This window comes from Heptranchias perlo, chromosome 32 (assembly GCF_035084215.1).
Source record: "Heptranchias perlo isolate sHepPer1 chromosome 32, sHepPer1.hap1, whole genome shotgun sequence".
In the NCBI taxonomy this organism is placed as follows: domain Eukaryota; kingdom Metazoa; phylum Chordata; class Chondrichthyes; order Hexanchiformes; family Hexanchidae; genus Heptranchias; species Heptranchias perlo.
The window spans coordinates 19,569,100-19,581,184 of record NC_090356.1 but is presented as its reverse complement, the minus strand read 5'-3'; the positions used below and the strand labels follow the sequence as shown (position 1 = coordinate 19,581,184).

The 12,085-nt window shown below is 41.7% G+C and overlaps 1 protein-coding gene across 5 annotated transcripts in view; it reads right to left on the bottom strand.

Annotated features, from left to right (window-relative positions):
* foxj3 (forkhead box J3) overlaps positions 1-12,085 on the bottom strand; it is a 105,117-nt gene that overhangs the window by 48,699 nt on the left and 44,333 nt on the right. For all 5 annotated transcript variants that reach the window (XM_067970572.1, XM_067970571.1, XM_067970573.1 and 2 more), the window contains one exon: positions 7,049-7,504. In XM_067970572.1, the coding sequence (XP_067826673.1) occupies positions 7,049-7,366 (318 nt within the window). In that variant the 5' untranslated portion in view covers positions 7,367-7,504. The remainder of the gene's footprint in view (positions 1-7,048; positions 7,505-12,085) is intronic.

Sequence of the window (12,085 nt, the reverse complement as noted above, 5' to 3'; positions counted from 1 at the left end):
TGGCTGATTTGTCCATGGGCAGATTAAAAGGTTTCCTAACTGGTGATTTCCTGGAAACTCAAGATGAACATATTGTATTTGAGCCTAAGACCATTTGGAATAAAGCCCAGTTTAACTTTAAAAACAAACACATCAAATGGACAAATTCCTTAGACTTGCATGAATAGCCAAAGTCATGCAGAATGTCAATTTAATGTCAGTGCATGTCAGATTATTGAAAAGTTGTGATCTGTGGCTGCCCAAACTGATTTAACATAACCTTAAAGCAGGTAGATGGAAAGTAAACTTTTCTTACATCAAGTGCAGCATCTATGGAGAGAGAGAGAAACAGTTAAAAGTTTTAGATCGATGACCTTTAACGTTAACTATTTCTCTCTCCATAGATGCTGCCTGAACTGCTGAGTATTTTCCAGCATTTTCTGTTTTATTTCAGATTTCCAGCATTCGCAGTATTTTGCTTTGGTTTCCTTCCTGTCTGGGTTAGATTCAATCGAAACTTCTAACAGGTAAAATGACTCTGTCCTAGCCCGGTGAAACCCCAGACCCTTTACACAGCAGTTCTAACCATAATAATGAGGAAGCTCCCCTGGTGGCTTAGCTGGTAAATGCACGATTCCACAGGCATCCTCCAGTACCTTACCAAAATGGCCATTTTTCAAATACGAGTCCTGATAAGAGTGTGCTGGGAAGCTACTTAACTACAGGCAGCACAACAGTCAAGCCTGATTAACGACACAACTGGGGGCCAAACCTGGTATCTCTGTTCTGTATCGCCACCTTTATTAAATGACTCAAAGAATGGGGTAATTTTATTTTTTATCTGGTGAAACCCAGGTGAAGGGCCAAGGCCCATAGTACAGGGCAGCACCACGGTTGAAAAGAGTAGGTGTGCTGCTGAGGTAACTTAAGAAATTAGATGACCATCAAATTTTACTTCTAAAGTCATTTGTGAATACGTGGTGACAAATACTGCAGGATAAAAGATTGGGACTTTACTTTAGGTTTATTGAGAAATATTTTTCAGTTGATTGCTAGAAAATCCTTTGAGTAGCATAAATAGTTTAATATTATGGACCAAAAATCTCTTCCAGCAGCACAGCATATGGTGCCAGGCAGATGTTTTGGATGGGAGAGGAGTACAAAATTGAAATTCCTCCCTTTAACTATCATTTGTATGGTACCAGGTGTTTTCCTTTGCAGAATCAAAGTGACGTGGTCACCATTCTGATGCATGGGGCAAACCAATAGGCAAGCTTAAGTGTTTTGAATGTAATTGCGCAGGATCACAGTAAAGTTGCTACACAAGTTACAATGACGTACAAGGCAAACAGAAATGCACTATGTGAGTCTAAAGGTCGGGCCCTTTCTGTTGAGTCATTAGAGAACTATTTGGTTGGTGGAAAGTAATATGATCAAAATCAGGTACTGCAATTATTGGTGTAGCACAGGGATTCAGTTCATTTGCCCAAGGGCAGAATCTGAGTTTCACACCATTATTCATAAGCAGTATTGCACCATATTTTTACAAAAGCAGTATATATTGTTAAGAAAGACAATCAAACTTGTCTTGCAAAGGCTTCCCCACAATGGCTGATTGAGTTTGGCTAAGCCGCACAAATTAGCAAGATCCCAGGTTGATCCCGATTTGTGCTGATTCAGTTGATTTCAACTAGGGCAACAATTGAGTCCCAGTGCCACTGGATTAGGTAAGGGGAAATTTCATTTAGGGCGCCTGCTCATTAAGCAGTGGCACCTGTTGGAAATATTATGCAAGAACATTGGATGAGGACAGAAAAATTAGGTGATGCACCACATGGTCAAACAACCCCTGTCTGGGCCACACCCATGAAGAATGGCCAACAGGTTCAATAATCAGAGGATAATTGGCACCTGTGGAACTGTAACTAAGCAGCAGTCAATGCCTTAAGGGGAGGAGGGGACAAACAGACCCATAACTATATTATGAAAGGGGATCACAACACAGGGAGGAGACAAGTTTTCAGTGTTGTGTGCCACTTACATAGTTCATTAAGTCATTGTGGCGTTCAGAGACAGACATACATCAATGTGCATCATCTCTTTTTCATGGGTACATTTGGCCATCATGAGCTCTACCCCGTGACAAGGTTTTCAATGCACACTCTCCCCTCTAGTGTGAATTTTTTGTTTAAAGGGTAAACACAATCACTTCATCAAAGAAATGTGGAAATGACACATTGTAATACTTACGAAATATCAAGAACCGCAGCTTTGGAAAAACCCACACAGAAGAACTTGATGCCAACTGCCAATAAACCTGAGTCACTGTGTGTGTTCCTTTACAATGCATCACATAAACATAACCTGGATTCCCCCAACTATTCCAATTTTCTTCATTTATAATAAAATTACTAGCCATTGTAAAGGAAGAATTTGCATTTATTTAGCATCTTACCACATCCTCTTGGAGCAACTTGTAGCATTGCATAACCAATACATTACTTCTGAAGTGCAGCCACTGTTGTTAATGTAGACAAACACAGAAGCCAATTGCACACAGCAAGGTCCCACAAACAGCAATGAGATGAATGACCAGTTAAGCTGCTTTGGTTGTTTGGTTGAGGGCGATCTGTTGGCCAGGATTCTTCAAATAGTATCCTGGGTCCTTTTACATCCATTTGAACAGGCAAATGGAGCCTTGGTTTAACATCTCTCACAAAAGACAGCACCTCCAATAATACAGCACCGAAGTGTTACTTTAGATTACATGCTCGAGTTCCAGAGTAGCACTTGAACCCACAACCTCCGCACTCAGAGGAGAGAGGGCTGCCAAATGAGGCAAGCTGACACCCTTTATACAAAAAACATCACAAGTTCTGGTTTGACACATCATTAATGACACCTCATGAACCTAACCAAACAAGACAATTGTCACTTTAATAAAGCATCGTGTGTAGTTCTGATTTTCCAACGTGGCATTCAATTAAGACTTGTTTTTTTTTTAATACTCAAATTTTTCTCCTCTCCTCAAGGTGCTGGCTCATGCTGGAGTATGATTCCAAGGGTACCACCAGCCTTCCTGTACCTGACCAAAGTGGCCAATCCTCGTGTGGGCCTAGTAAGTCGGCAGGCTATTCCTCCAAAAAGGGCTCAGCCTGATTCTGTCCCCATCACAAGTTCACATATGTGCACACTTTTCAGCATGAGTTATTGAAAGATAGATCTTTTACAGTCTTCTTTACTCTTAAAACAATATGCATCTTCCACACACCATAACAGTATAGCCAGCTTGATAAATTCTAGGGAAACTACGCACTGAGCATCTGCACGAAAATGTCATTAGGTTACAAATGGGCAATGCCCCACATGGTTTCTATTCCCACATGATAAAGTCACAAGACTTTCCACATTGCACCACTTTATTTTGAGCTGAAGCTAAACTAAAATTAACTACTTAATACTAATGCACCCAAAAGAATACCCTTACAGGGCCTGTGGGGATAGTGTTGGATGCCACATCAAAGGCTACTACACAAAATAAGAGCTCATGGTGTGGGGGTAACATATTAGCATGGATAAAGGATTGGTTAGCTAACAGGAAACAGAGAGTAGGCATAAATGGGTCATTTTCAGGCTGGCAAGATGTAACAAGTAGAGTGCCACAGGGATCAGTGCTTGGGCCGTAACTATTTACAATCTATAACAATGACTTGGATGAAGGGACCAAATGTATGGTTGCTAAATTTGCTGATGACACAATGGTAGGTAGGGGAGTAAGTTGAGAAGAGGACATAAGGAGTCTGCAATGGGATATAAATAGGTGAAGTGACTGGGCAAAAATTTGGCAGATGGCGTATAATGTGGGAAAATGTGAACTTGTCCACTTTGGCAGGAGGAACAGAAAAGCAGTATATTATTCAAATGGAGAGATTGCAGAACTCTGAGGTACAAAGGGATCTGGGTGTCCCGGTACATGAATCACAAAAAGTTAGTATGCAGGTACAGCAAGTGATTAGGAAGGCCAATGGAATGTTGTCATTTATTGCAAGGGGAATGGAATATAAAAGTAGAGATATTTTGCTACAGTTGTACAGGGCATTGGTGAGACCATATCTAGAATACTGTGTGCAGTTTTGGTCTCCTTATTTAAGGAAGGACATAATCGCTTTGGAGGCGGTTCAGAGAAGGTTCACTCAACTGATTCCTGGGATGAGGGGGTTATCTTATGAGGAAAGGTTGGACAAGTTGGGCCTGTATACACTGGAGTTAAGAAGAATGAGAGGTGATCTTATTGAAACATATAAGATCCTGAGGGGACTAGAAGGGGTAGATGCTATGGGGATGTTTCCCCTTGTGGGAGAGACTAGAACTAGGGGCCACAGTTTAAAAATAAGGAGTCTCCCATTTAAGACGGGGATGAGGAGAATTTTTTTCTCAGAGGGTCGTGAGTCAATGGAACTCCCTTCCCCAGAGAGCGGTGGAGGCAGGGTCATTGAATATTTTTAAGGCTGAGTTAGATAGATTCCTGATTAACAAGGGATTCAAAGGTTATAGTAGGTAGACGGGAAAGTAGGGTTGAGGTCGCAATCAGATCAGCCATGATCTTATCAAATGGCAGAGCAGGCTCGAGGGGCCGAATGGCCTACTCCTGCTCTTGATTTGTATGTTGGTATCATTTGAAAAATGATAGCCTTCAAGGTAGGTACATTTTCTTTTTTTTATTACGAATCCCCCAAACATCTTAGGAGCATGCCAAATTACTAGAGTCTTAGGGGAGGAGAGCTCCTGAAGAGGAGCTATAACACTATCTGTCAGGACCAAAGCATCCAGATGAGTTCTAGTTAAATCTAGGCAGCAGTGTTTATGAAAATGTGAAGTATGCACCATGAGGTAGCCTTGATGTAGCAGCTACTGAATTCTGTACGAAATGCACAGGAAGCAGCCATAGAATGGGTAATTATCCTTAGCCTGCCACTTGACTTCTTCCCTGCAAGGTGGTAACAGTGTAGGATACACTCTGTTACAAGCTGGATAGCCCGGTGAAGGATAGAATACTAGAGCCTGGTCTTCAGTTGCTTCCAAGCCTTTATTCACAGAGCTCCACATTACACACACCACACCCTAGATAAGCTCTCTCATTTATGGATAGAGCCCCAATTGATACACACCAACTGAATACAATTAATACACTCAACCATTCATTTAGCTGTCTGCAATTGGGAAACAATGAAGGTCCAATGGAGCACAATTTCCAACCAGCTTGGATAAAATAGAACATGGAAGGATCAATGGAGATAAATAACCATATGAACCCAAAGAGATTTTAAACCAATGTTAGATTGATGCTGGAAGTACAAGAATTTAGCGGACATCACAGAAGATAAGACTGACTTGGTAGAATAGTGATCCATAAACTTTTCCCATCTTGTTACAAGCCCTACGGGATCCAAGACTCTGGCCTAATAGTTGTCATTTTTCAATAACCAGGAATATTGCCAGGTTCAGATATTTGACGCCAATTGTGACAGAAAGCCTCCTGCAAAGGCTTTAGGGTTATGCCTCTGCTGATTAACATGATTCTGAGAACTACAGTTTGCAAGACAAGGGATTACCAGTATGACTTTTGTTTTATCTGCTTGTATCTTATGAACTATCCATGGGATTGGAGAAAAAGCAGTCAAACATTTGCGTATGGAAAAAGAGACAATCCAGCCTCCACATCGAGACAGCCTCAAGCAAAAACACAGGAGCTGACAGTTATCTGGAGAGGCAAACAGGTTCACATCCAGAAGCCCAACTCCCGAGAATGTCCTGAGCTACCATTATTTTATAGAGAACAAAAACATTTAAAAGGAACTGAGCAGCTGAAGACAGTGCTCAAGATCAAAGGAAGTAATCTTGTTTCAAAAAAAACTTTGCCAGTCAACTGTAATTTTCAATTCCTACTCCTTAAAACCTACCAAGTTTTTAGTCACCCATCCAGATACCTCCTTCTTTGGCTCAGTGTCAATTTTTGTCTGATTACACTCCTGCAAAGTGCCTTGGGACATTTTGAATAAGTTACAAGCGCTACATAAATACAAGCCGTTGTTCATTTTACAGCATCTGTAATTAAATCAACTTTTTCCATTAAACCATAGTTCTAAACTTTTTCATTTAAATGCTAGTAGACACCAGGGTAATGAGGTGGGTAAACCCTAATTTAAATCCATCCTCACAATTCAATGTGTTCTTTTTGGGGGGGGGGGGGGGGGGTCCAAATTTTTCCCCTAAAAAGGTAGTAATTTGCTGGAGTATTGTTGCACTAAGACCCTCCAACATCTTACCCAAGTGGCCATTTGTCATATGTCAGCCCAGGCATTAATTAACTATGAACCAAAACAGTAAGTGACAGGCTAGTCTACTGCAGGAGGCAGCACAACCATGCCAAATCCTATCCTCAGCTGGATAGCAATCAGAAGTAGGAACCTTGGCTGATTTTTTTCCCTCAGTGTCAGCCTTGGCTCAGTGGTAGCATTCTCACTGAGCCGTGGGTTCAAGCCTCACTCCAGAAACTTAAACACATCATCTAGGCTGACAACTCATACAGTACTGAGGGAGTGCTGCACTGTCGGAGTGGCTGTCATTTGGTTGAGATGTTAAACCAAAGCCCACTCTGCCCTCCCAGGTGGATGTGAAAGATCCCATGAAACTATTGAAAGAGAAGGGGGCTTCTCCCAACAATTATCCCTCAATTAACACCACTAAAACACATTAACTGGCCATTTATCTCATTGCTTTTGTGGGATCACAAATTAGCTGCCACATTTACATTACATCAGTGACTACACTTTAAATGTACTTCATCGGCGGTGAAGGACATCCTGAACACGTGAAAGGCTCTATGTAAATACAAGTTCTTTCCTTCTCTCTAGCCCAGTGCTACACTTGGTGTTACACCAGATAACCTTTGCTCAGGAGGCCATCGGGGAGCTGTTAGTGCTGTCTCTTAACTCTGTTCATCTTAAAGTCCAAGTCGCAGGTGTTTTCTCTAGACAGTACCCAGCCAAGTAACTTCCCAGTAACTTACCTTCCAGCCACTGCCGGCTTCTCTGTAATATGGGAAGTTGTCACAGATCCACTGATAGATCTCACTGAGCGTCATCTTCTTTTTCGGGGAGCTATTGATAGCAAAGGTGATGAGACTGGCGTAGCTATACGGCGGTTTGCCATCTTTGTTCTGTGCATCCTGGTCCAGGGTAGTGTTTGGGTCCAGAAGGGGGGTTTTCTTTGTAACCCCACTGCCAGCCACATTCTGGGCAGCATCTGCTTTCTGAATGGCTGCCCTCATAGTCAGCTGCGGCAGCCAATCCATGGACGTCAGGCTGCTCTCCAGTTCTGACGTCATTGCGCTGAATCACTCCTCCACCAGCTGCCAACTGTTTGTAATCCACACAATAAGCGTTCCACTCCCAACAGAGAAGCCACACTGCAGGCAATTTCCAGACTCACAATCCACTTCAGACTGGAGGAAAACAGGGTTATTCTAAAAGAATGAGAGAGAAGGTTACAATTCAGTTCAGAAAACGTTTGAGAGAATAATTCACTTCAACAAATAAAAGCAACTTTCTCTTTGCATTAAATCTCACTATAACAGTGAACCATTTAACTAGTCTCTCTCACACCCTCCCGCCCCCACCTAGATAACTTGGTAACATTATTAATGCTGTCTCTGGGCCTAGTGTATTAGTACCATACATCATAGAGAAAAATAATCGCACAAAAATGTTAACGTGATGCCCAGTTCTTGTGTGATGTTTTCAATTCATCCCCTCAAAATTACTTCCACCAGTAACAGACTGTAACACCAGTAATTCAACCTAGTCGCAGATGTAGCTCAAAATGTTCTCTCCAAACACAACCTAAGTTGGGAAGAACAAAATCTAAAATTGTACTATTGGACATTTTTCCAGTTCAAGTGGTCATCTATCCATCTAATTTATTTTAATTGAGTTTTTGCCCTGTCTGGTGTGTCATGGTCCACTGCAACCACGCAAGTGTTCATGTATTATTGGTCAGACTGTTCATCGACAGAACAATCCCCTCGCTCCCACAACTGACCCTGGCCTTTTACCTTCTATAGCAAACCTCTCCATTTCTGGGTTTCGCCACTCCCACTCTGGGCAACTCCGGCCTGGACTCGGCCGTTCCTCCTGAGCCTGGCCTGTATCTACAATAAACTAGTTTGACTGTGGGGAAGCCATTTGTTTGTAGGGACTGACTAAAATGGAAAATCATGGCAATCATGACTCCTAGGCAAAAGAAAAGGGCTTACTCCATTAAAGTGGCTGTTCAGCTTTTTCCAACAGTTGACCCTCAGTGTCAAGGCTTTTTGGATTATTCAGTAATTGAGAAAAGGAAGTCTCCTCCTCAACAAGATCAAGTTCTGCCTGGTTCATAGCCAAATTATTTTATCAGATAATGAATGATTTCATATTTACAGTATATCCTGGCTAAATGAATGGATTTTATGCATGGAAGAATTCATTACATGTCACAGACAGTGCAAGGCAGGGAAAATGGAGAGAGGGAGGAGGCATAGAGAGTGGAGACAGTGAAAGCAAGAAAGAAAGAAAGAAAGAAAGAAAAAGAACTTGCATTTATATTGCGCCTTTCACGACCTCAGGACTCCCCAAAGCGCTTTACAGCCAACGAAGTCAAGGAAATATTGCCAGAAAGGGATAGAATGAGAAAAGCGAGGAACAACAAAAGCATGTGACGGAAGGAGCACAAAACGAGAACTATAAAGACCTGGAGAGTGGGAGACAAGTAAGTAACGATGTCAGTTGCATTTACATAGCATCTTTAATATAATACAATGTTCCAAAAAGATGAAAACACTGGCAGTGCTGGGAAAGGTTTGGGGTGGGGGGGGGGTGATCAAAGCAATATCAGAGGTAATTGTTTCGAGCCAGTTTTAGAAAGAGGGGAAATAGCTGAGTGGAGGGGTTTAGGGAGTGTGTTCCAGAGTGTGAGACAGAGAGATGGAGGATCTGCCACTGAAGACGGAGCAAGGAATGGGAGTGCAAAAAAGGTCAGCATCGGAAAGGTGGAGATGGCACATGTTGGCATAGAACTAGAGGAGGCTGCAGAGGTATAGAGGGCAAGGCCACAAAGGGATTAGCAAATGAGGATAAGAATTTTAAATTCAATGCTCTGGGAGATGGGAAACCAATCGAGGTTGATAGGGGAACTGGATTTAGTGTGGGTAGGATGTGGGGGCAGAGTTTCAGATAAGCTGCAGTTTAGAACTTGGGAGGCCAGTGAGGAGTTAGAGAATTCAAGCCTCGAGGTGATAAAGGCATACATGTAGAGTGAAGAGACAGTTATAAGATTACTTTTTTTTGGCCATGGGCAACACCATAGAAAGATCCAGCAGTCATATGTAAATTTTGTACATCCATTATGCTTCACTGACTTATTACTCAGATCACTGATTATATGTGCAATTTAATATTTCATTTTTTTTTAAATTGGCTGCAGGTTTATTTTCCCACGCAAATGACTAAAAGCAGTGGAGCAAGTTCTGGTCACAATTTCTGCTATTTCTTTCAGGGTAGCACTGTAGCACACCCAATGAGCTACACGTTTCTGGAAAGGGAATGCTAGTTTTAACCAGACAACACACATGCCACATACTCGAAGTGCTCCGTCATGTTCTGTTTGATTCCCTGTCGTCTCTGAACTCCCATCAAAACAGAACAAGTTACAACAAAATGCCAGTGTATCTGAAATCATGCTGCATCTCACACACATATACTTCCAAATCTGGGCTGAATCCATTATGCAATAACAGATGGTCCAAGGTGCATGTAGTTTCAAAGTGGCTTTGAGTGCAGCACCCCTGAACCCAGAAACTAATGAGGGACCACAAACAGCTCTTAATTCATCTGCCGACAAAATTTCCACGATACTATTCCAGCACATGGAGATGTTTTCCAATAAATTCGAACTGCAGTTGAACTCAGTCCCAGAGATAAAAGGCCAACATCTAATCTATTGTGCTATCTTGTTCCCCACTGTATATGAACAAATCGTTAACAGCAAGTTAACAATTACGAGATGACAAAAAGTAAATTACCTATACAATTCCATTTCAGAAATAGATACGGTAACAGGGAGTTATGAAGATGTAACACACTTCACAGGTATACTGAACATGAACCACAGGTGCTTTTATTTTAAAAATATTTTAAAACCACAGCCAGCTGCAAACGTGTGGTTCTGACGCCACCACGTGCAGTTAGTAATATAAACTTGACTATTTCCCTTTGTTGTGGATCTTAGGAACAGCCACTGGATTTACCGGGTCTTTTTTTGCCAGTCAGGGTGGAAGTTTAATGGGGGACAGTAGCAATAGGAATATAAAAGTGCCTCATAAAAGTAAAGCTGAAGTAGTTCACACAAGCCACTTGGATCTGGAGACCAGCTTGTTGGCTTTAACCTGGTGTAGTGATCTCCCAGACAAATTAGAAATGAGGCAAAAAAATCGAAGACAGAAAAATGGATTTTCCTTGGTCCCAACAGAATTCAACTCAGCTTTCACATCGCGTGTACCTGCTCCATCCTCTGCAGTCGTGCACATGCTCAAAGCCTACTGCTCCAGTATCAGATTGTCAAACAGTCTGCCAGTTTACTTTGGCCCTTACTGGTAAAGTGAATTCATTGTCTCTGCTCTTCCCTTTTTCACATCCCCACATCCAAGACATGGAAGCAAGGCAGATAGGTTGGATTTTTTGTTACATGTGTGTAAAAATGTAGACAGAGGATTTAAACAAGAGGAATTTCAAACTTCCCCGGACAACAAATGGTCACAGCAACCAGGAGAAGGTCCAACACTCAAGAGTGAGTTACACTTCAACAAAAATAATTCACATGACAAGCACCACACTTTCAGCACACAATAAAACATCAAGATTCCAGAAGACTTTTTTTGCACATCGAGATGCTTGGCTTCTGAAGTCTTATTACTTGAAGCTGTTTCCAGGCATAATTATAGATTTTGAGAGTTAATCTTACAAAATCAACTTATAAAATAAGTCATCTCATATCATAGCAGGAGGCTTTGAGCATTTGCACGACCGCTGAGGATGGAGCAGGTGCATGCCATGTGAAAACTGATTAGTTGAATTCTGTTGGGACCAAGGAAAATCCATTTTTCTGTCTTCGATTTTTTGCCTCATTTCTAATTTATCTGGGCGATCTCTACACCAGGTTAAAGCCTACAAGCTGGTCTCCAAATCCCAGAGGCTTGTGTGAACTCCATCAGCTTTACTTTTATGAGGCACTTTTATATTCCTAGTGCTACTGTAGCTCATATTTTTCATTAAGCCAGGTAAATAACTACCCATAATCGACAAATTGCTAATGATTCCTGTGAGAAAGGTTACACAAATTTCAATTAGAAGCAAACCAAACAAGGGTGTCTAGAATTTCACAACACAGTACTAGGCTTGCATAGTTATCTCAGCTGTACCTGCAGGGGAGTGCAAGTCTTCCACTTCAAGGCTCAGGATTAGACAGCCACGTATACCAATAGCCTGATACAATTTACTGGAAACAAAATACAAAGCTCTACTGTTTTATTAAATCTCCAGCCCCACCCACCAGAAACAGAAAGACAAGTAATTGAGTTTTCTGAGATGCAACCAGCGTTGCCGCGAGAGCTGCTTTTACATTGTACAAGTGCCACCAGGTTCCCAAAGTGTAGATATTGCACAGTCTGCGCCAGGGTGGAGTACTTGAATTGTACTTTGAGGTAGGGTAAAGTAAAGGGTGATGGGAAAACTTTGAGGCAAAGTCCACAACCATTCTTTATATTAAAAAATCTATTGATGATTTTTTTCTAAATTTCATAGGCAGTAGGAATACTTACAAGCGATCTGCAGCCAGCTGTAGAAATGAAAATATATTCAGGACTATAACTACATAGAATTAAACAGCACAGAAACAGGACATTCAGTCCTCTAGTCTATGCCGCTGTTTATGCTCCACACAAGCCTCCTCCCACCCTACTTCATCTAACCCCATGTAGGAATTGTATTCGTACACACACGAGGATTAAAAA